This window comes from Polyodon spathula, chromosome 6, assembly GCF_017654505.1.
Source record: "Polyodon spathula isolate WHYD16114869_AA chromosome 6, ASM1765450v1, whole genome shotgun sequence".
Lineage (NCBI taxonomy): Eukaryota > Metazoa > Chordata > Actinopteri > Acipenseriformes > Polyodontidae > Polyodon > Polyodon spathula.
Window position 1 is genome coordinate 28,643,746 of NC_054539.1, and position 25,708 is coordinate 28,669,453.

General features: G+C 38.8%; 1 protein-coding gene across 1 annotated transcript in view; it reads right to left on the bottom strand.

The window, feature by feature from the left end:
* The window catches only part of ush2a (Usher syndrome 2A (autosomal recessive, mild)), a 378,004-nt gene that overhangs the window by 138,350 nt on the left and 213,946 nt on the right, over nt 1-25,708 (bottom strand). Inside the window, exon 39 of the mRNA XM_041252711.1 lies at nt 20,914-21,090. Coding sequence (XP_041108645.1) covers nt 20,914-21,090 — 177 coding nt within the window. The remainder of the gene's footprint in view (nt 1-20,913; nt 21,091-25,708) is intronic.

Genomic DNA, 25,708 nt, shown 5'->3' on the forward strand with positions numbered 1-25,708 from the left:
TGGAAATAAAAATGCACTTCAGACTATTTTCTTTTCTTTTTTTTAATTAAGAAAGCAACATAGTGATTTGTCAGTATTGGTTGTCAGTAAACACGTGTGAACTTTGTTTATGCTATCTTTTAAAATATTTTTCTGCCACACGTCTCACAAAAAATGAATTATTCTCACAAATAAAGCAGCTTTTCTGGTGAAAAATGTAAGTACTCTGGTGAAAAAAGATTTTAGAATTTCACTTATTTTGTCGTGAGGGGGGTCTTCTTTCGTGAGGTTCTTTCATTCTTGTGGAAAACATGTACGCTGGTGGAAAAAGAATGTGGACAACCACTGCCGAGAACTCAGGAAAGGTTTGCCCAAGACAGACAACACTTCCTGGGGCAGCCCTTAAATTTTAACTGCTCTGTTCGAGTTAGAAAGACAAGAGGCCCCTCATGTTGTTCTTTGGTTTGTTTGGATTTTCCAGTGAAAACTGAAAACCAACCAACCATTAACCAACGCTGGGTACTTGGCTAAAAATAAGGAGTGGGCATGAAGCTGGAGCCTGTAGTGTAGAGGTTAGCATGTTTGCCTAGCAACCCAAAGATCAGTGTATCAAAAACTTTTTAAAAATATTAATTATATTTTTATCCTAAAATAATTTATTAGTTTTTGTTCATGAGTGTGAACATCCAAAATGCTAAGAGTGTATTACATTTTATATATTAAGTATTTTAATGGTTGTTGTAAAATGAAACGTCGTCGCTTGAAAACTTTAAACTATTCTGTTTTTACATTTATATATTATCGCTAAACACTTTGTGTGAATAGGTGAAGAAAAACTAATCATGTATATTATATATAAAACTGTGTCAGTGTTTAATCAAGTTTACAAATATAGTCAGGTTTTACTTTTTATGCTCTATAATAGAATATACAGGCTTTCCAGCTATCAATATATTCTCAAAAAGGAAGGACATTCTTTGCAAAAAAACTTTGTTAATGCATCAGTTAGGGTTGATATTAAAATGACAAAAGTAGGGAAATGCGATGTTGGGTTTTAACCCTAACTCTGCATTCCCATCCACCCCTTAACAAGCAGTGGAAGGGGCAAGGCAACACAAGCAACCACAGACAGACATCATCAGTTAAGATAAACAACATACAACTCTCTGCAGATAACACAAGAGACATCCATCACCATGGACCACTAGGTGTATGAGGCCTACTGCCATGCCAGCATGTTGGGGTGTTGTGTATATCTGGGCAATGCTTATGCAGGTGTAGTAGGAGACAAATGCATAATAGTGGAACCAACATCACACTGTACCTCTAGGAATTCCACTGCCATGATCAATGTTTAGTGTGTCATCCACATTATTATTATTATTATTATTATTATTATTATTATTATTATTATTATTATTATTATTATTATTATTTCTTAGTAGATGCCCTTATCCAGGGTGACTTACAGTTATTACAAAATATCAGAATACAAAATATCACCTTACAAAATATCACAGTACAGAATATCAAATTACAGTTAAGAGCAGTTATAAAGTACAATAAAATCAGTATAAAATATGATTAAATTCAAATAAGAGCAAAGTAAATGATACGGTAAATGATTACATTTAAAAGCGAACTTGACTAAGAGCAGTTAACTTAGAATAAAAATATTTGCTTATACCATTAAAGTCCTTTAAGAGCACATAGTAAGTATGATAAATGGAAAATAACAATTTTAAATAACAGCAGTTACCAAAAACGTGAATATGGAGATATATGAGTAAAATCAAGTAGAAGATAGAGTGAATAGTTATAATTACGAGCAGTAGTACAATACAGCAAGGTATGTAGCAGTTCAATACAAGTACAAGCTGATACAAGTACTGGTACAATAGGGTGCCATATAGTCCGGTATAGTCGAAAGTTGTGAAGTTTACAGATGCTGTCTGAACAGGTATGTCTTTAGCTATGTATAAACAACACCTTACTATAATGATCTAGGGCAGAGGTATCAAAAATACAGCCTGCGGGCCGGATCCGGTCCCAGGAGTGATGTCATCCGGCACACGGAATATAATTTCTTTATTCAACAGGATACAGGTAAAAAAATTAATTAATAAATTAGTGCTGGGACAAATATCTTTTTTTTACATGTATTCGAAGGCAAAAAAAAAAAAAATGTCCGGCAGAAATTATTTTATCTGTGTGAGATTTTATATATATTGTCGCTGTGGGATTCGCTCTGCTAGAGCCGCTGCTTCCTTTTCCTTGCTTGTCACCTGCTTGCCATTGTCACTGCTGATGCTGTGAGTGAGGATGTGTCCTGCCGGCACCCCATTGGCAGGCGCGGAGCAGTGGGGGGCGTTCTCCTGGTGCACTCTGACTGTCAGTTAAGATCCGCTCCACGCGCTGGTGAGTGTTGCTGTTCACTCTATTTTAGAAAATAAAAGTTGCACCCTTGGATTCTTACCGCAGATACAAACAAGGTCCGTTTCTGTCTGCAATATGATGATACAGGTCATACTTGCAAAAGAAATGACTTGTATAGTAATAAACATTTAATTTTTCTTTCATGGTGCAATCCTAGTTTTTGTTAAGTGGACTGCAATAAAAGAAAAATAAAACAGTGAGTAAATAATGGCTTTTTTTTCAATGTACAACGCCCTCTTTTTCACGTTTATTTTATTTGAAGTGTTTATTCAAGTTAAAAACTAATGTTATTACTTTATGAAAACGTGTCTATGGCCACTTTGTTTATTGCGAAGACACAACAGGAATATTTTTAAAAAAATGTGTTGTCTAATATGTTTTTACTTGAAATACACACACGATTTAACTTCTGTATTGCTTTCTTTGTTTGCAGTTAATTCACAAGGGTAAAGCAAGGCCTTTCTTACTTCTGAGATATTTTTCAACTTTAATACAGTGTTACATACAATGGCTTTGAAAATGTTTTTAAAACAAATATCTGAATGATAAATTGTGAATGAATATCCGAACATGAAAATTCCATGTTCAAGAACCTTTGCTTGAACCAGCGCATCAACATCTGGCGCAAATGACTGGGCTGAGGATATCTTGAGTATCTAGTTAAGCTGTGGGTCAGTTAGTTGAGAACAACATTTTGATTTGTTGATATTCATGACTGAGAAAGTTTGCTGCTTCTCAGGACACACTATTTCAGCAGCTTTTAGCAGCATTTCTTCAAAAACTCTCCATCAGAAAATGGTTTTGAAGGAACAGCTATTTTTTCACATAGCTTCCCTTAACAGCAGCATCACTTATGCTACAAGCATTAGTAAACACCAATTGCTGCTTTTTCAATGACTGTGCTAATTCAGAGTATTTATCTTCAGGTAATGTTCCTGTATATTTATTATACTTCTTGCCAAGGTTTGCTTCATAGTGTCTTTTTTTAATGTTTTTATTTAGTCGTTGCCAATGATTTTACCCAATTTTTCCAATTTGTTACTATTAATCCTGGTTCACCGCTGACACCCCCTGGCGACCAAGGAAATGGTGGCTGACACACGTCTTCCGAAATGTATCCCTGTCAAGCTGTCTTTTTTCACACTGCGGATACACAGCGAACCCATCAGACCTATAGTGCCAGGGCACAGCACAGATCTGAATGGTTCTACTGCATACCCACGGGGGTCGCTGGTGCGCGGTGAATCGTGGATTGCCCTGCCGACCTAAGCCCTCCCTACCCAGGTGGTGATTGGCCAATTGTGTGCTGCCCCCTGGGAACTCCCGGTCACATTCGGCAATGACATAGCCTGGATTCTAACCTGCGATCGCCAGGCTATAGGGCGCATCCTGCACTCCACACGGAGCGCCTTTTACTGGATGCGCCACTCGGAAGCTTGGCTTCATAGTGTCTTTTAATGTTATATTATTTCACAACAGACACATGCTGCTTACAAATTAAGAACACTGGCTTTCCATTCATGCCCACAAAGAAAAATGAAATGCCCCATTTCTCTTAAACACACAGCACTCTTGTTCCACCTTTCTCTTTACGGATAAAGATATGATGACACTTGTCATTGCAGAACTTACAAATCAGAACTAAAAACAAAAAAAAAAAGGTATCACTGGTGTTGTCTATTCGAACCAGCTGACGCACTACCATCTCAATCACGTGGTTGGCGATTAACAACAATCACAGCAACATGAGAATTTGTGTTGCTCATGCGAAGGAATTCGCTGGAGGCATGTTTGCACACATGTTCTAAGAGGTGACAGTGAGTAAAATAATCAATATTTTGGGGAATGTAAATATTTGTATGATCATTTTTGTTAATTACAATAACTCTGAAGTTTTGGATTCGTCTTTGTAATTTTAAAACTGTCATTCGGCCCGCACCAAGTGCCAGGGTATCGAATCAGACCCGCCAAACGAAACGAGTTTGATACCCCTGATCTAGGGTTTTACCACAGTATCCTTCTACATTACTATCAAAACTACATTCATATCCAAGTGCAATCAAAAGTTAGACAAACATATGAATATATATTTTACAGTAATCATAGAATTCTGGCTATAAATATGATTGATTCATTTGGCATATTATTTAAGATATTAATAAGATTTAGACAATATTCAGTCTTGATTCAATTCAATACTATCATGTCTCAGTGCTTGTTTCAACATATAAAAACAAAACTACAAATCTTTTTTAAAGTAAATACCTTCTTGTATTAACTCTTTGCGGTCCTATGTTGGACCAGGTCCGACATTATAATTTTCCCTTTCCAGTCCGATGTCGGGCCCTAAACAACATCATCAAAAAGACGTCAAGCATGTCTCTAGTCGTTTTTTTCTCTGGAAAAATTTGAGAAAACTGTTCAATGGCCGAGTGAGACCGGTAGGAGCTGAGAGAAGTCGAAAAAAATGGGCAGATCTGAGCAATACACATAGCACCAAAGACCTAACACGGACATAAACAAAACCAGCGCTCAAAGAATATCACAGACATTTGCAGAGCTTTTTGAGATGTTAAAGTAATAAAATAATGACTTGGAACACATTATTGAGGAGCTTGGTGATAAAATGAGTGATCAGGAGATGATTTATCAGAATGCTCGACTATGAAGAGGTATGTTATAAATACAGTGAACAAGGGGTGGGGCGCATGTGAAAATAAATTAGACCTGACGCACCTGACAGACGCTGAATTAAATGGAGCGCTAAGGGTTAAAGTTACTAAAATAAGAGTTTATTGTATTAGATTGTATTAATTCGTTTTCAGTGTCTAATCAAGTATTATACTAAGTATGTTCAAGACAAATTAACCATATATTCAGTTGCAGTTAAGATCTAAATAGATTCAACAGTGCATTCATATTAGATCATGTAATTCAATATAGGTTCATTTTACTTCATACAGTTTAAACAGAATTAATCATGCAATCGATTTATGCACCATGGAAATTCTTAAGTTGTTTAGTTACCAGTCCTTATATGTGAAGAAAGTTAAAACAGTCTTCCAATTAAGGATTATACAGCATTCTCATCTTGGTTAAAACGTTTCCAGTTTAGAAACTTGATCTTCAGTTTGTAGTCATCTTCACTCAAGGTTGTTAAGGAAAAACAGATGGCTTTTTCTTCAGGACTCCATGTCCCACGATGCAACAAAGCCACACTTCCTGTGTGCTTAAGATGATTCTTGTAACAAGGAGGCGCCAATTCGATTAGATTTAAAAGCACTTTGATTTTAAATAACTTTAGTATTCTTCTGTTCATCTGATGGAGTGGAAGTAGGAGCCTTTGGCCGTGGTGAGTGCAGAAGAGAAGGAAGCGAGGAACGAGTGATAGAGATTCAGTGCAGCAGGGAGAATGTTCTTCTTCCATTTCTTATGAGCAGAGTGCAGAGCAGTATGAGCGGAGCACGGAGGAGAGCCAGGGCTGGGGTGGGGAGGGATGGGCAGGTTGAGAGGTAAGGGGTCAAAGGGAGTTGAGGCAGGAGGTGAGGGAGGAGAAGTGGGTAGGAGGTAGCAGAGTATAGAGAGTAGGAAGAAGGAGTCAATAGAGGGGAGGTGTGAGACAGCAGCAGAGGAAAAGACTGAGGGGGAGAGATAACAGATGTTTCGAAGGAAGGTGACAGAGGGGGTGGGCGGAGCCGGAAGGGATGGGAGCGACTGAGAGAAGGAGATATAGTCCAGTCAATCTGTAGTTTGACCTAGACAAAATTGCAACAGAAATGGGGTTTGTTTTAACTAACCCCCAAAACCCTCCCAAACAACATATAAAAAATGTAGAAAAATGTAGGTGGGGCAAAATTGTTAATTTGCATAAATCCAAGATGGTCGCTCAGTGCACTATTTTCTGTCAGTAATGCTCTGCATATGCTATAGTTAGAGGAGAAATGTTCAAATGTTCAAATACCACAGGCTTAATTCCATGTTTTTTGGCATATATAGCAAAGCAGAGTAGCATTAAGTAATAATGAATCCATTCAATTGTAATTCGAAACACTATCCCTTCGTTTACACTGCATTTCCAAGTTCTGGATGAACTTGAAGGATGATTTTTTACAGCTGACATCTCTGCACTCTCCACATGCAGCGATGCATTCTAGCCCTTGCTTCTTGCAGGTGCACCTTTGTGTATCACAGTCTGTTTTGCAGTTACACCTGATGACCCACAGAAGAATCTTGGAGCATTCATGGCTAAAGATGATCCTGCACTCAAAGCCATCCCCATTCTTCTGGATATAAGTTGCCAAATTTTCCCATCCATTGCTGAACGTGGTGATAAACACAAGAATTGTGATGGCAGGCAGCTGCTGCTGTGGGGGGAAGACTGTGGACCTGTACCCTAGTGTTGCTTGTGGACACCTTCTCACAGAAACGTCCATAACGGAATGCATCCAAGCCCTCACCAGGATGGCCTCCATACAAACAAGTGAGAGCCTTCTCGGCAGCACAGACTATATCATCCTTAGATGCTTCACTGTAGAACACTTCAGCTTGCTTCTTGAAATATGTGTGTGACAGAAATACAATGATTCTTGTTAGTAAATTTTCCTCCCGACATGGAGGGCGTTAAGCAGTGAGAATTCCTTGGACAGGCTGGCCCAGCAGTTCTTTTCCGGGGTTCAAGGGATGTCAGACAGCAAGAAAGGGGGCAGAACTCTGTTGCATTAACTCATTGACAGGAAGGGAAACGACGTCGCAGTTGCAGATTGGAGGGGCGGCTGCACTCATTTACAAGGGGTCATGTGTGACTGCATAAAAGGGGACAGAGAAACACAATCTGTTCCATCACTTTGGTTTGTGTTGTTGCACCGGAAAGGACCACGAGAGACCCCGTGAATATAAGTATCATGAGTGTTTTGTTCGTTTGTCTATGTGGCAGGGTGATTGCCCTGCACAGGTGGGAATTAGTGTTGGTATAATTTGTATGTGGAAATGGGTTAATTGGGTGTCTTTTTAAAGTTGATTTGTGAGATTTAAATTATTGTTTACAGACAGGCGCTTGATTGAGACTTGCTGTCTGCTAGGCCTGGTTGAGGGGAAGTGAATGGCTGGTCCTCAATCAGCAGGTGGGTGGGTCTTGACCGAGTGTCCGCTCTGCAGGAATGACAGCTATGCAACCCTGAAATTGCAAGCGGTGCTCGTGAAGGCAATGCACAGCCAAGGTCATATGAAGCAGCAGGAGTCATTGTGTGAATACCGGCTTATAAGTAGGTTAGTTTAGGGGATAGTGATCCCAAGTAATCTATAGTGCCGGTTCCTGGAGCGGGACGCCTCGTTCATAAGGCTGGCTTTAGCCCTGTGTGGCACTTTTTACTTGTAATATTTGTACTGTGTTTTATTTTGATTTTTATGCAGCTTGCTGTATGTGTCCTCTGTGCGTTACCATTGCTGGTAGCGTCACATGACCACTTTGTTTATTTGCTGTTCTTATGAATAAATCCTGCACACCTGAGAGGAGTTTCAACTCCAACTTCCATGTCTCTCTGTCATGCATAAGCAGCGGTTACCTACAAACGTGACACAAGCTACCTGTCAGAGTCTATAACTGTCTTGTTTGTGATTATTAGATGGCTAACATGTTCCAGAGCAGTAGCCAAGGGCCAGCACAAAACCCGGAACAGCACTGCACTACTGTCACTGATAAACTTGTATCACCCACTGTCCTTGTAGTTTAGGATTACCAAATTTCCACAGTGAAAATAAACAGGGAGTTTTTTTTTTTCTTTAAATTTACTGACCCCTTAGCAACTCTGAAGCCCAAAATAACAGTATATAAAACAACACAATAATAGTTTAAAAATTAAACATCGGGTGAATTTATTGCAGATGATAACTAACTATTTTATTTTTATATTGTTCTAGTCAGAGCATGTTAAATGTACAACAAGCCAGATTTAAAAAAATATATATATATATATATATATATATATATATATAGATCAGCTATTAGCATTTAAACATATGGTATACACATAATCAGAATGGTTAAACACATAATCCATAAGATTGTTTATTTTAGTTTTGAATGGCGCTAACACAACCTAATACATTACTCTGCTATTAACTTGCCAAGCAGGGTGATACAGTGGGCACGTTGTTTTATTCACCAGTTGCTCCACCGGTGAGCCTATGTGCTCACCCAACTGTTGTCAGCCACCAGACTCGTCGAGAAAAAAAGCCGGTGAGATTCACTGGAAACAATGTATAGACCACATAAAAAACCCCCATGGAATCTGTAAATGTGGACTGTAGGCAGACTAAATTAAATATATAGAGGACAAGAATAGTGTAAATTGCGAAGTAATAAAAGTCCTACCAAATCCCATTAATTTAGGAACTTTTCAACCTTTAAATTAAGCATTCAAATTATAAAGCAAAAATTTTAACAACGCAGCTCTGGGCACCTTACAGGCAAGCCTGCAAGCGCCCGGCCAGACTACAGGAGTGTGTGGCAAGCCAAGGACACCCTGGCCAACATAACATTTGAACAATTCTAGTACTAGTTGCCATATTTAATGTCACCGAACTGTTCTTTTAATCCAGTCACCGATGGATGTATTTCTGGCTCACCAAAACATTTGCAGCGGTGAATAAAATAATGTGTCCAGTTTTGACTTATTATTGGGCAAGTTGAAATTGTGTCTGGGCCAGTAAAAACACTACCTCAGTGGCCCAAGGGGCTAGTAGTGAACCAAATTTAAAATGTAGAGCCCTGCAATGTCCTTCAAAGGGGGGATTTCCCAAATAGGTCCTGCAAAAATTGCTGTACAACTGCCATGGGACAGGTCATGGGGGTCGAATTCGTGAGGCAGAAACCATGTCTGAAAAACACCCCACTTGTACCTATACTGGGAACGCGTGGACATTGCTCTGGCATTGTGCAGGGTGTCAGTAGCCCTGTTTGAAAGTCCCAGACCACTGAAATGCAGTTGTTCCGAGTCTGTTTGGTACCAGTAAAGTGACTTTAGCACCGGGTCAGAACCGGGTCAGTTTGGTGACCTAGTACTGGGTCGGTATGGTACGGTACCAGGTCGAAACTGAGTCAGTACCGTGACGATACCTGGTCAGTTTGGTGCCAGTGCGATGACGTTAGCATGGGGATGGTACCTCTGCCCCGGTTTGGTACCTGAACGATAACGGAGCGGGACGATAACCACGGTACCAGTACAGTACGTGTTCACTGGTTCACAGTCACCGCATGTGGCAATGTACAGGGATGCCCACCTGTACAAGCCACTGGCAAAACCACTCAGTCAGTACCACACACGAGACTGTGACCCCCTAGTTGTAGCAATAAAAATGACTATGCAATATTTTATAGCCAACAGTTAAATAAAATAATAATAATTACAAATGCTTCTAGGCTGCCACGGTTTATGCGATCGTACCACAAGGACAGCTTCTTGATCCAGCTTTCGATTTTGTCAGTGAGAGAAAAGACAAATATATATCATCCTTGGAGTAATGTGTTAAGAATATTGAAACGATAAAAAAATATCTGCCATGTAAGCATGCAAAGCAAGCCATATAGCACAAGCTTATCTGTTTGTTTTTTTTTTGTTTGTTTTTTTCTTACTGCTGATCAGGTCTTTGTTGTTGGCACTTCAATTGCTGCAGTGCCACTCAATTCCCCTTCATTACTCCCGTTTCCAACACTTTTCTTCAGAAAAATGTCAATTATTTGATATTTATAAAGCAACTTTTTTAACTCGCGTCACAAAATACAGTAAAAAGTGGCAATAATAATAATAATAATACATTAACGTACCTGTTTCTTAAACTGAAAAGTTTTTGTTTTTATTTCACAGGTATTCGACACATAACTTAATGTTGACCGCTCCATCTTTACACTCCTCCCTTTTCTATTTTGATGCCAGCTGTTGTGCTCTGCGTATGAACTCTGTAAATCGACAGCTTGAGACTAGTTTGATAGATGAGTTTTCTGTTGACTAATCATACCTAACCCGATGTTGTATGTTGCCAAATAAAAAAAGCTACAGGCAGAGGACTTGCAGAGTTCAGAGGCAGTGCGTAAAGAGCACGTGTTTGTTTGTATATTTACTTTTAAAGTACAAAATTCCTGAGACATTTTATCAATTTGTATTAAACGTTAACAGTTATGTAAAAACGGTGTACCTTTATCGGTTAACCATTTAACTGTTTAACCTATTACGTGCTTAGTAAAAACACAATAATTGCAAAAAATATGCAGATCAAAGCAACAAATACTTATCTGAACAATGCTCTCTGATCAGGTCAATCTTGAAAGGACAGATGGTGCTGAGATCTGTGAGTGTTATGCCTTTGTGTCCTTGGGGGAGGGCCACAGCTGCATCACAGGCTCGGGGAGCAGCTTTGGTATACAATATTCAGGTTTTGTATCTTTAGGAGGTAAATACCTGTACGACAATGGTTACACTTCGTCTTTGAAAGGGAACTAGTCTCATATTAGTATCCTTGAAATGTGAGTGTCCATCCAACTTCATAGCATCATATTATTTCGACTGATGGACTCAAATGTTTATTCTTGCATAACCAGACCTTAGTGTTCCGCATTTTCGTTTTTTATCTTTAAAAAAAAAAATCCAGGAATTTTTCAGAGCTTATTTTACATATATTAAAATAGGGATAAAATCAGTAATAAATAGTTTCTAATTGAAACATCGAAACATCGGTAAAAATCATGGGGAAAAAATCTCAGTATACACACTTAACATGTGGAATATGATGCAAAGCAGTTCTGGTTTCTGGTTAAGTTTAGTGTCCCTGGCATGTATCATGAAGCAGAATCTGTGCAAGTCTAGACCACATTTTCCCATGTTAGCTGGCACTTTGCGAACGTTTGGGCAATCGCTGTGCTTACAGAAAAGTATCTATACAAGGTATGAACATGACATCAGCACAAAACAAACCAGGTTTATTCACCTTGAAATCATAAAAATAAAAGAAAATTGACAGAACTGGGCGATGCAAGCCATCGGGAGACGCGTCAAAAATCACACTGGACATTCCCATTAATGCGTTCCATAAGTTTACTGCAGCATCACCATTTTCTGTCAAATATTTACGATTAAGATTGGCAGTGTTTTAGGTGATGGACAGACCTTTCTGCAGTCTGCAATAAAAAGTGGCTGACCAGCAAAGCACAGCACTCTGACAAACTCATTAACAATCATTCTGCGCTCTTTTTATTAAAGCGCACGTAAAAGCTTCACAAAACGATTGCGTGTCTCTCAATTCACTTTATTGTTTTAGTTTTATGTGTCGCTTATTTTTCAGTATGTTGTTCTTTTATTTTCAGCGTGAACATCTACCTCAATGCAGCAGTATTTGCAGTGCTATGCATCCTGTGACTCATCTGACCCACTTCTGCTATTTTTGCTTTTTGTTTACTTTGAAACATTAATTTTCTTTTAAATACTCATAAACTGATTTATGTTTTCGACCCATTCCTCATCCAGTAAAAAATATTATATTTTCGTGTAAGTATTTCACTTTAGTTTTTGATCAAGCTAGTAGTTACCACACCCAGCAATTGCCACAATAATCAGACTTTGATTGGCCAACCTAATCTGGTAATAATGTATTTGTGAAGTGACAGAGAACCACGTTTGAACGTTATTTGATTCTCTGACATCTAAATGTCTGCTGTATCCTAGGATACTGTTTAGGACTGCTTATTACAATGTCAGAGTCAAAATAAAACAGCATTTTAATCAAAATATTATGTATTTCCTAGAAAATAGTACCATGACAATATTGAATAATAGACAAAAATCGGGTATAAATCAGTAAAAACCAACATCATGTTAAAAAAAAAAAAAAAAAATCCTGTAATTTTTTGGTAAAATTCTGAATAAACCGGAAACACAGAACACTACCAGACTTTAGATTGGCAAACACAATATTCACCGCAGTTACTTTAATTCCCTTTTGAATTAAATCCGCAATCTGCCTTTTTTATTATTTTTTTTTTTTTTATCTTCTTTCACACACTGCTCTGTACCCTGATGTTGAATCGGCAGGTGATGAAATAAATGACTCAGCTTTTCCCATGCAAACCACCGGGGTGCCTGCCCCATGTGGATGGTAAGGTATGGCTCTGGATGGATGACTCATGTAACACTTACAGAGAGACATATGTCTGCATCACGAAATGTCAACACTAAGTGACTTCAACTGTGCTGTAAAGGACAAGTACAAAATATACCATATATTTATCCATCTACATTATACATTATATTAAAATAAACACTATGCTGTTAGAAAATCCTAAACAAGTGATTTCAAACTGTAGTATTATATTTAGTAATATTATACAGTATTTGTCCAATAAGCAAAAAATAGGTGTCGTTAATACAATTATGTAATATTATAAACTGTATGCCAAAAGAAAAGGTACAAGATAGAATCAGAAGGCTTGAAATCTTTAAATTACAACTTTAAGTCAGCAATTTGTATGTGGTTGCTTAACTATCCATCTTTAAACAACCATGAAACCTGAGTACAGAGTATAATGCACAGATTTGCTAGCTTACCTTTGTACAACAACCTGTCTCAGCTGAGTCCCTTAGTTCTGCTGATCTATCTCAAGACAAACTCTCTCATTCTCTACATTTACATATTACAACTGAATGGTAACATCACATTAATAAATGATATTACACAAGAGCAGTACTTCTTTGTTGTCAATATACTTATTTCTACACAGCAATTGTTTAAATTCCTGACTTTCTAGCAAATGCCGGGGTACAAACATGTAGCTGACAACAGTGAATCTTATATAGACTTGTATTTGAGCAAATAATTCACAAAATACTCAGAAAAGAAAATCCTTTCTGTTTCCTTTCTATCTCGGGTATATCAAAAGTGTCATTAATCATTTTAAACTATGCACTTTTATGTTTCCGCTGTCTCTTTAAGCTTCCAACTCCTTCTGTTCTTTGATGTAACAAGGACAGTTTCAGGCAAGGCTTCAGTTAAACTAAGAAAAGCTTAAAGATCTTGAGGGGAAAAAGCGTGGTATTTAAAATTTATACCTTGCATAATGTCTTTGTTCTGAACTTGAACATCTTGCAAAAGTTTCTTCTTTCTTTGCTGGGAGACCCTTAAGTCCATTTGTCCTCCTGGTTTCTTTGCTTATTAATATGTAACAGTGTATTTACCTCACAGTTCCATCATTTAACTGCATGCACAGTCATGGCTGACCCTACCAAATCAATTGCCAATCTATATCGGCTTGACTGATAAAAGAGCCAATTAGACTTAAGAAAATTAAGGGACATCGCCAATGTCACCTGTTTATTTATCAGTATGTTTAGCTCTGTGTGTACAAAATACCAACAAAGTGTGCTGCCACCCCAGTGAAATATCCTTAGATTTTATTTTTTTGTACAGTATGTTACCAATGGTATGCCTTATTGCAGGGAGATGTAATGTGTACCATTAGTACTCACAAGTCCAGACAGCATAAAGTTAACATAGTAAGACTAAATCTGTCCACAAATATCGGTAGTGCAACAATGTCAATAAAGTTTTACTTATGTTACTAATGTTACTAAGAACGCATTGGTGATTTTAAACATCTGCACACACAGATTGTCAGCTTAAAATGTAATTTTTTGATTTGTTCCATCTATCCCTTGTATTCGTATTATGTTTGAAAGCATTGAGAGTAGTTCCCTTTCAATTTGAAGACGACCACCAAAACATTATATATTATATACCAGAGCTGCCGATAGGCACCTTCCTGGATGACATCCTCGGTCCCACCTACCAGGGGGTTAAAACCGTCATTTCTTTTTTGCCTCTCAAGACGGTAAGGTAATACTTCTGTGTTGAACTGAGCATTCTGTGTAAAAGAGCGTTTCTAAGTTGACTGCAGTTCCCCTGCATTCGTGCTGAAAGCTGGCATGCCGCTTTCTTGGAATCTGTGGCTCCAAAACTAAAGCTTCTTTTTCTTTCCTCCTTTCTTTTCAGCAGCCTGCTCGCTTGCATGCAGGCTGCCTTTCCTTACTGTCTGTCGTGTGTGAGCGACTGCCTGTGCAGTATTGATTTAAAAGAGTGTGTGTGTAAGTCTTTTCAGTCTACACTCTTGGAAGAACACAGATCCTCCACCAGGGCTAGGCCTCACCGCATCCCTGCTGTCGAGTGATTCCATTAGCCGGCGTCTGGGCAGCTGGACTGGGCCTTGTTTGTTTAGGGTCTTGCTGCGCGTCCCCTGTCAGTATACCAGACAGGATTATACCAGACTCTGGATTAGCTGCAGTACAGTTGCTTTAAACAGCAACAACAGCCAACCAGTCTTGTATTCCTCCACTGGGCTGTGTGTTTACATACACCTCGCTGTAGAGTAAACCTCGCCAGCTGCATCGGCCCACCCACCTCGGTGTGTCGGGCCTTGACAACAAAAAACAACAGTGTTCTCCTCCAATAGTTTTTGCTGTGTTTTGCTTTTCAGCTCGTCCGCTACGGCTTCGGCCCTTGTGTCTCCTTGGTGTACACTGCGCGTTGCCAAGTGTGTGACTACGAGGTTAGGGTAGGCACCGCTGCATTAGCTGCCCCCTGGTGCTTCGGTACGTTGGTGCACGCTCAGCCCCTAGTACTTCAGTGCCTCGGTGCGCAAGGTGCTCACAGTGCTCAGTGCACTCAATGCACACAGTGCTTGCTGCATGCGGTATACGGTGAAAACAGTGCCTGGTGCACACGGTACTTCGCTACCTCATGCGTATTGTGCCTCAGTGCACATGGTGCTCACAGCACGTGGTGCCTCCACGCCCTCTGCCTGTAGATGGTACTCCACTCTGCTGTAGGCTATGCGCTGCCAAAGTTGTCTGATTGCACGTAGTCCAGGCTAGACATTGCCACTTCTCTGGAATCGGAAACACTGCTTCTCTGAACTCAGCTATAAACACTGAACAACTGCGCTGTGTTTACTCATTTTCTTTTCAACAGCCTACATCACTTTGTGATTGTAGTCTGCTTTTCTAACCTTACAGTGCTCGTTGTTTTGTTGGGGGAAAAAAAAGACAAAGAGAGGTATGATCCTCCACCAGACCCCGACTCTGCCGTGCCCCGCTGTGGAGTTGACTCTGCTGGACTGCCTCAGCCTGCCCTCTTGGTGATCTTAAAAATTCAGTTCATCCGCGTTTTCATGGTGTCTTATATTTACACTCACAGCTTGCTGTGGTGTGAATGTGTATTTTTTTCTTTACTGCCCTGCAGTTTAAAAAAAATAAATAATAATAATAATAATAATAATAATAATAATAATAATAATAATAATAATAATACAAGCGTGTGACAGAAATAGAATAATTCTTGGTGGTAAATCTCCCTCCCTATGAGGGAGTTAAGTAACGGGAACAGAGTACCCTGGACTGACTGACCTGACAATTCATTCCCAGGGTTAAAAGGAAGTCGGTCATCCAGAAAGGGGGCGGAACTCCGATTTACAAAATCATTGACCTGGAAGGAAAACGATGTGGCAGGCGTGGTTTGGAGGAGCGGCTGCACTCGTTTACCAAGGTGTCATGTGTGACGGTACAAATAGGAGACGGAGAGAAGTGATCTGTTCCTTCATTTATGGTTAAGGAAACAACCCATAAGGCCCATTGTTGTGATATTGTATATGAGTGTTTTGTCTCATCTTGTTCTGTAGCTGTTGCCAGAGGCCAGCACGAACCCAGACATCACTACACCTGTGTTACGATAATTATTGTATTAGCACCACAAGCACTGCGATATGCACCCATGACTGGTGACCGTGTTGGTAACCTGATTGTGTTTATTATTTGGGACTGCAAACCTTTTGTTTTGAACAGTACAATAACTATTGCTGTGTATTGCCTGGGATTATTGTTTTGGTCAACGGACCTGGATTATAAATAAAACCTATTTTCTGATTGGATTATCACTGTCTGTCTCTTCATTGCACACCACATCGCTCCTACACCTCTACCCTGCGAACCACTTTGCCACAAAGCATGATTCTTCCACCAGGAGCCAGCTCTGCTGCGCTCCACTGTTGAGTGGCATCTGCCAGCTTGTTTTAGCCCACCTAATCGGCGCGCTGGGAAAAAAAAAAAAAAAACAGTTACATGCATTGCCGAGGTGACTGATATTTTACCCTCACAACTTTACTGTTGTGCGTGTATGTGTTTTTTCTTTACTGCCTTGCAGTTTAAAAAATAAAAGTAGTCGCAGCGTGATTCCTCCACCGGGACCCAGCTCAGTTTTCGTCCCGCTGTTGAGTTGAATCAGCCGGCTTGTTTCAGCCTGCCTACTCAGCGCGGGCTGAAACAAGCCAGCTGATTCAACTCAACAGCCTAGGTCACCTGCCTGCATGGTGAATGGGTTTCTCCCATAGCTGAATTGTTGTGTGTGTACGAATCAATTTTTTTTCCTATTACTTCCTCTGCAGTAAGAAAAAAAACAAAAACAAAGCCGTGCATTTTTCTTCCTGTCTAACACGCCACAGCTCCTTGAGCTTAGCACATCAGCATGTCAAATAACACTTGCACTCGGCACCCCAATTCTTTGGTGCACCAGTACTGTATTCTACCTCACTCAGTGTCCTTGGTGCATCTGCACCCTTGGGGCCTGAGTGCTTCAATACACAGGTCTACATCCTCCAGTGTTTAAACAACGCCCTTGGGGCTGTGCAGACATCAATCGTGGCTAAATTCCACACTTGCATGTCCTGCACAACATGCCCTGCTAGCACGGCTGAGCCATACGTGCCATTGGGAGCCCCTAGCCAGGCAGCAGGCTCAAGCTCTTGCTCTGGCCCAAGCTCAGCTGATAATGCCAGCCCCAGAGGTGACCCCGCCTGCAGGGCATCTCGGCAGGTAGCCTCAATGCTCCCCTCCTGTAATCTGGTACGGGAGAGAACGAGACGCTGGTGTCCACCGTATTCACCAGGCTGTCCAGCCGGGTGATTAGTTTATCACAGTGGACCGAAAGGACGCATATTCCATGTTCCTATTCGTTCAGCGCACAGGAAATATGGAGCCTTGATATGATACTGGAGGCTCTCATGAAGGCCCCGTTGGAGCCCATACACTCCATAGAGTTGAAGTATCTGTCTATGAAGACAGTCTTACTCTTGGCTATCACCTCTGCTAAGCGAGTCAGTGAGCTACAGGCACAGTTGCTGTATGTGTATTTCGGACGATGGTAGCAGGGTGTCACTGCATTTCCCTGCTACCCTGCTTTCCTCCCCCAAGGCAATTACAGCCTTCCACATGAATCTGTGGAACTGGAGTCATTCCATCCACACCCATTTTCTTTGGAGGAGGATAGGAGACTGAATTTCCTCTGCCCTACGTGGGCATTGAGATGCTATGTAGATAGGACAGGAGCTCTTTGTCTGTCACGGTATATGGACCGTAGGACAGTCCCTCTCGAAGCAGCGACTGTCGCATTGGATTGCGGACAGTTTCGGCTGCGTATGATGGTGCTGGCTTACCCCAACCTGGGAAGGTAGCTGCACATTCCACTAGAGGAATGGCTACATCTTGGGCCCTCTTTAGAGGTGCCTCGATGTCTGATATATGCTGTGATGAGTCAAAGGGGTTTCGGTCTGCAATTCAGCCTCCCAACAGTAAAAGGCATCAAACCAACTCGGGACTTCCCTTACCAAGGTCTTGTGACCATGACAAAAGTCATCTTTTTGAGGGGCGGCACCTTGGTGAGGGGCGGAAGTACGAGTATGTAAATTCCAGCCACTGGAGTCAAGTGAAATTAAGGATACCTGTCAGTTTGGGATTGGTGATCCACTGACGGACGGGGTTTGCATACTAAAGGGAACGTGCTACTGTGTTCGAGGTTGGTCCTAAGGAATAGAGGCAGGAAAAAAGGCTGGAGGGAAGTACGTGGGAGTTTGGACTGTGTCACGAACGGAGGCCTTACTAACTTGGCTCTTTTCTGTTTTTATTCCTTTTTGTTTTATTTTTGGATTTAAGCAGAGCGCGGAGAGGACTAAGAGGCTTCCGTTCCTTTATTTTTGATTACTCCAGCACTCCCTCCCTCACATCGTTCTTTATTATTTTTCTTTTTTTTCCGTGTAATGTTAAATAAAATTTAAATTTTTACACGTAAATCACTGTCTGGAAAATCCATTTTTACTCGCACGCCTCACATATGCATTGCTGCTAGTTGGGCTACGGCGCATATGTTCTCCAGATTCTAGTGCCTTAACATGATAGATCCTTCCTTGCCTTCATTAGGCATGAGGGTCTTTGAGGTTGCATGCTCACACCCCTAACCTTGGGTCAGGCAGTTCTGATACGTCCCTCAAATGTTGCCGTTCCTTGTCCCTCACGACGGCTCTGGTATACATTTCCCATAAGTAATGTTTTGGTGGTCATCTGCTCTTTCAGGGAACCAGGTTTATGGTAAGTAACATAACTTTCAGGGTTCTGGTGCTTCAATATTAAATTATTATCATCTATTCTCTATATATGTCTTTACCTAGCTTTGATCTTGCTTTGAGCTTGTCTGGATAATTAAAACAGCCTCATTGAACAGACTTGGTCATTCCATGCAAACCACCAAACAACCTTTCAATTCTGCAGGCCCAACCTACTCTATGTAGAGGGTGAATAAGCCAAGTTAAAAGGCCCTTTTTTCACATGACTTGAATGGAGTAAAGAAGTATGTTCTGTCCTAGGCAGCTAGAATTTCCCAGAAAAGCTCACAGACAGGTAAAGACAGATATAAAGAAAAATGATAATAAATGAATATTGGATAATGAAAATCCAGAAACAATTGCAAATATAAAAACACAAGGAAATAGAATGCATTGGGACTACCTGCTCTTTAAGTTTGTATGTAACTTTACAGCAGTAAATGATGGTAAAAGCCATGCTGTTGTGCATGGGTAAAAGCACGGTAAATACATTATATAATCAAAAGAGCTGAACACCTTTGGATACAGTTATTGACGCTCCAATCAAACTGCTGTGAGGTGTAAGGATATGGTTTCTATCACTAGCTAGTACTGACCGAAAAAAAAGTCAGGAATAGCTAAACTCTGCATGGTAACATGAAGGAAATCATCATGGGTGCTTAGTCACATGGTCACATTGATCTTGATAGAGTGGAGATGGGCAACTCCAGCAGTAAAAACCCACTGTGACTCAGCATGAGAAAACCATGAACTTTACTGGAGAATGGAACCGGAACAGTAAAAATATGCCAGAAAGCCTGAGTAGCCTTTAGACATCAGGAATGTATCACAAGTTTATTAGCCCTGTACTCTGATTTCTTAGCAGAAAACAGCTTAAGGTTCTAAAATAATTACACTAATAATGACATCGCAAAATCTTTTTCCCCAAATTGCTATCTTACTCGGACCATTATCATCTGCCATATATTCTGGATCATTATTATTCACTCTGATATGGTCCATTTTACAGTAGAACAAAAGGTATGAAAATAGGCTTATTTTATAACTCCCATTGCTAATTTAATTCTACTTAAATACACATACCCCAGCACATAGCACATGCTTCCCAACATGATTTTATGTGTGAATCAGTTTAATAAGTTTTCACATCATTAACTAAAAGGAAGCGTGGACCAAAGACTATTTAACCAATGAGTTGTCACCTTTCATTTACAGAGAGGTCATAAAAAGGAACATTTCCAAGCTATAAGAGTCATAATTATAATCAACAACAATCTAACAATGTAAAAGGTAGGTCAATGCCATAATAAACTTACAGCTTTTATCTTTTCAGGTTGAAGGATTTTTTTTTTACCTTCTTTCTTTAACTACATATTCAGCTTCTAGAATAATGCAGTTCTATTTTAATTATGTAATAAATCCGCAAAGGGCAGGCATTATCTTGTACAACCCACCTAGGGTTGTAAGAAAAGGCCCAAGGTGAGGCAGGTTTTGAGGTTTTTGTTTTTTTTTATTTGTTAAATCAATTTAACGGTTTTGTCAGACGCATGCTTTAACTCTGCCAAAATGAGACTGTACAATCAATGTATTTATATCCACAGGATCCATAGGATGTCAGGCTATTAAGAATGACTTTTATCTAACGAGTGACGCAAAGGCAGTAACACACAAGCTAAGAATAACTATTACAGTTTCTGTGCAGTTATAGGACAACTCTGGCGTTTGCATAAATAAGGATGGATATTACTTATCTACATTTTTATAATATTTATTTATTTTTTAATGTTTTCAACAACTTTGTAAATTGCTATATGAACTTGTGTTGGTCACAGTAAAACATCACCTTCAACTTCACATGCTTTATCAAACTTAATTACTACTATACTGAAACAGTTATTTAAAAACATATAAATAGGGATACTTGCTATATTTTTTGCTTCATATTTTTCAAACACAGCATGAAAAAATGTGTGTAACAATATAGATATTGAGAAATACTAAAAATAAAAAGACAGTGCTTTTCCAATACTTACCCCCAGGAGGCAGAGTTATTGCTTTGGGACTACTCATCACACAACCCTGGCTGTTACAGGCATTTACTTGCACCGTGTAGTTTGAAAATGGAACCAATCCTCCAATGGATACCCATACATCCACTTCCTTACTGCTGTACAAGCTCCTGATATCATTCTTTGTAGAGTAATTCTTTGCTATGAGGTAAACAAAAACAAAAAGAAAAAGACTGTGACTTCTGCAATCAATTTGAAAAAGCAACGGAAGGTTCCTCACCATACTGTAGAAATAACTAATCTAGTTATTTGTGTGACCATATGTTTTTTTTTTTTTTTTTTTTTTTGAAAATAGAAAATAGGCAATTCATACAGATGCATACCTTTAATCTATACTAAACTGCCCACATACATGGTTATTTTGACACTATGGGGTCTATTGAGAAAGGGTTAAATGAGAAAACTGGAGCACATGATCGGATTTCGTCCATCGCCGCCTATTTAATAGCAGTTGCTTTTCATAAGAGATAATTCAGATGCGTCATTAAACCCCAACGATATTCGACTATGAAGGCATGTTTTTAACGAACTGAGAGAAAGGTTAACGGTTACCTCATTAGCATAAAGTTTTCATTGGTCCTGAGTGTCAACCTGCTATTCATAAGAGTGAACGACAGCAAAACGCTGTTGATAACTACAGTTAATGAACGCTTTCTACAGTCAAGTCTAAACAGACAGTTTTTTTAAAAGACATATTTAATTACCACACTTGCTCTGTTATACTTTGACATACCCATGATTAACATTGCCTATTTTGAAAAAAAAAAAAAATATGTAGCTTTATATGAATGAAAATGTTTAATATAAATATATACTCACACATATTATCTACTATAATAATTTTGAAACAGCGCTGTGAAGCAGAGAGCAAGTGAGAGACTGAGAATAGACAATGATCTTATTACTATTATTTCTTTGCTGTAATCCGCAGCTGACAGTGGTTCTTTTCTTTTTTTTTTATTTTACCTGTGTTCCCAATAAACAGTTTGGACGAATACTGCCTGTGTGAACCTGTTTATTTTCATAGAGAGTTACAATATATGGTATACCAGTGCTGCTGATGCAGTCGTGGGAAATTTGGGCTTGCTTGGTATGCAAAAAACACAGATCGAGCCTCAGTGTGAGGGAGTCCTTTTTTTTTTTTTTTTTTTTTTGCGTACCACAAAACGATCCATTCTGTGTAGAGTGTGCAATATGGCATGAAACTTTCACTGATTCATAAACATAAACGTTTCACTGATTAATTCCCTGCTTTAAGTGGGGTTTATTACGATTATGACAACTACGACTACTAATAATAATAATAGTTGATCATTTGTAAGATTAATATTTTAAGTTTTCAAAATTATTATTATTGGTATTTAAATGTATTATTGTTACTACTAGAATTACAGTATTATTCAAACATCCTCCTACAGTGCTTTTTGTTTACGTTTTTTTTTTTTTGGTCCTGCAATTAACAATGGAAATCTTATGTGTGCGTATGGAAAGGTGTTAACCAGCGTTGCCAAAAAAAATGAAAATACTAATTGTTTATTTTAAAATATATATACTTTTTTCAAAATTATGACATGTCCTGAATTTTTGGCAGGCGTCATAGGGTCATCAGAATCAGGTTTTGGAAACTGCCCGTGACTGGCAGCTGCAGACTCGGGTTTCAGTAGTACTGTCGTTGGATTCCGTTTTTCTTTTTGCAACAGCTACCAACGGCAACCAGGGAACATTAATAATGCTGATGATGTCATCAAAAAAGCATCAGATTATAGTTCTTGAACGACTGTATACCCATTCATAAAGTGATTTGCAACCATCGCCCGTATTCCCAGATCATTTTATGAATAGCCATATGGACGACATTCGTTAGTTTTAAACAAAATTCATTTTATTACGGCAGTCGGCAAGTATTTTTTTTATGAATAGGGCCCTATATGTGGTAGTTGTATCAAACCTCACAAATAATAACATCCGTTTTATACTTCCATTCACTTTGCAGAACTCATATAAGCAGTGTTAAAAGAAGCACGTTATAACAAACATTTATTTTAATTAAAAAAATAATAATATCCGGTGCCATACACACTTTGGGTCAGGGTAGCATTTCCTTAGTCAATTCACCTGGAGAGTTAAATTGTCTTTTCAACGCCTTCTTTCCTGTCATTAACCAAGCAGCTACTTCCCCAAATGACTAACATGCTTAGCAAATTTCATAGAAAATGGAAGGTAAGTTATTTCATTAGCTATAACCCCTTTAACAGTACTGTACGGTTGTTGTGTTCAAATGTATTTGATATCTTGACAATGGCTGGGTTTACATGCACGTGAAAATCGACTCTACAGTCATGACTGGGTGACGTTGTCATGCGAATACATGGTGAAACAGCAAAAGAATGTCCTTTGGTAGCGCGACTTTAAGGGCAGGGTCAATCACTTTCTCACGATAACAATAGCTGTAAAAACCCATGTAACTGGAGCTGGAATTGTGCTTGTGTCTCATGAGATTTCAGCAGTCAAGATCCTGTTTAACTGGCAGAATCTCACGTTATTCCTTAGCAAAGCTGTACCAAACCACCCACACACACACACACACACACACACAGACAAGAAGGAATGCAAGAGACACTGCAAATGTAAACCTCTCCTATAGCGTATTATTAATGTTTGTATGCATGCATGTTGTTAAGCACAACTAACCGAACTTTTAGCCTTTATTATTATTATTATTATTATTATTATTATTATTATTATTATTATTATTATTATTATTAGTAGTAGTCGTATTTTCTTTCTATAATTCTTTTAAGATGTCCCAGGAAAAACAGAGCTCCACCTCTTCTTCAACCGCACAGAACTGGAATGAATTGTTAGCATCAATTGGCATATTGTGCAATAAGTAATGGATACAGTTAACAAGCAACATAAATGTACTGTATTGCTTTAAATAAAGACTTTTGTTTGAATGTTTATAATATTACAAGACATCCACGTTTCATTATAATGTGTGTGTGTTAAGTGGATTCTGCGCCTGGCACTTCCACCACAGCTGCAGACCAGCAGTCACTGGCTTCTCGGAGCAGAGGCAGGGTATAGGGATTGGCAGATGTATACAGGAACATTAGGATGCTCAGCCTGGTACTCCTCTTATAGAACTGCCAGTGCATGAAGCTGCTCAGGAACCTTGTATGTATTTTTACATACCCCCGGTTCTCAGTCTTACGTTACCTTAGTCTAAGGATCATACTGTTTTTTTTTTTATTTTATTGTAGTGTATCCCCTCGTGTTCCCACATTTTCCACAAACATTTATACTACTTTAATTAAATACAACTTTTACATGTTACGCATACCTATTTTTTAAGTAGTAAATCTTGTACTTAGTAGAAGTTTTATTTTATATAATTTTGTGTGTGTGTGTGTGTGTGTGTGTGTGTGTGTGTGTACGTGCATGTTGGAAAGGCAACGTGACAAGTTAATTATTTTCTCATTCATTTTTTAAATCTTCATGCAATACCAATGCATTTCCTGAAAAGTACAGCAAAAACACAGTGAGGAAAACTGTCATGGCTTACATGTCCATGTACACACTGTCAGTGAAAACTTTATTTCCATCCCTACGGCTTAACCCTACCCTAACTCTAACCAGATAACTGACCTGTACCTGCACGTATTTCTTCCGTTGATAATGTACTGAATGAAAAGCAAACACTTTTAAAAATTAAAGTTCATGTTCATCTTAATATATACAATTAAACATGTTAAAACTTGAAAAATAAAATAAACCATATGGACCATGTAATTCAATGTCTAGTATACTGGATCAATGCAACACACCCTCATGATCTCAACATACAATAAAACACATTTTAATTTTGTGACTCGATTACAACTCTGGTCCATGCTATGTGAGCAATATGTTTGGAAAGTAAACCAATCTTCTTATAAACTCCTTACCTCTCGTTTTTGCACATAGGCCAGAAGGCATTGTGCTCTGTGTTGTAATAATTGGAAATCATGAACATGCAAATGTAACTGCAAGGAAACCATCAACCAACCAATTCCCACAAAATGGAAGTTTGATTACTGCTTGTTAACATTTATCAACAATAACAGCAAATAACACTATATTGCCTATTACATAAAATACAAACAGCAAACATGCCACGTTATTTATATTAAAAAAAAAGAATGCTCTAAATATATGTAACATTAACCCAAATTGTAATGCCAAGTAAGCATACAACTAGAATATCTTTTTATTTTGCAGAACCATTTACAGGCAACACTTTCACTATCAAATCCAGTTAATCCATTCTTGGTGTGCTGAGAGGCATCTTTTAGATGTCCAATTTAATCATACATGAAATAAACAATAAAAACATTCTGTAATATACAAATTCCGCACCATTGTTTTTCAAGTCAATTTCTGTTAAATGGGCAAGACAGTAGAGGTACATGGTTGCCAGGTGTTTCTGAATCAAAGTCTGCACAAATTATGAATGTTTAATAGCAAGACTATAAAAATGATGAGACTGGATTCTTGAGAAAAAACTGCCGTTATACCTATTCTATAGAATGGCAGTAATCACCTTTAATAGATGGTCACGTATGTATTTTTTTAAGAAAAATGATTGCTAACATACACCCGTCCCCTTAATCACGAAACACGACACCCTGTTGTTAAGTCATTGTTTTTTAGTAGATTTTCTCAAAACCCCATAAGGGAATAACTGACAGTATAGCACCACACAGCAGTTTGGTAGGAT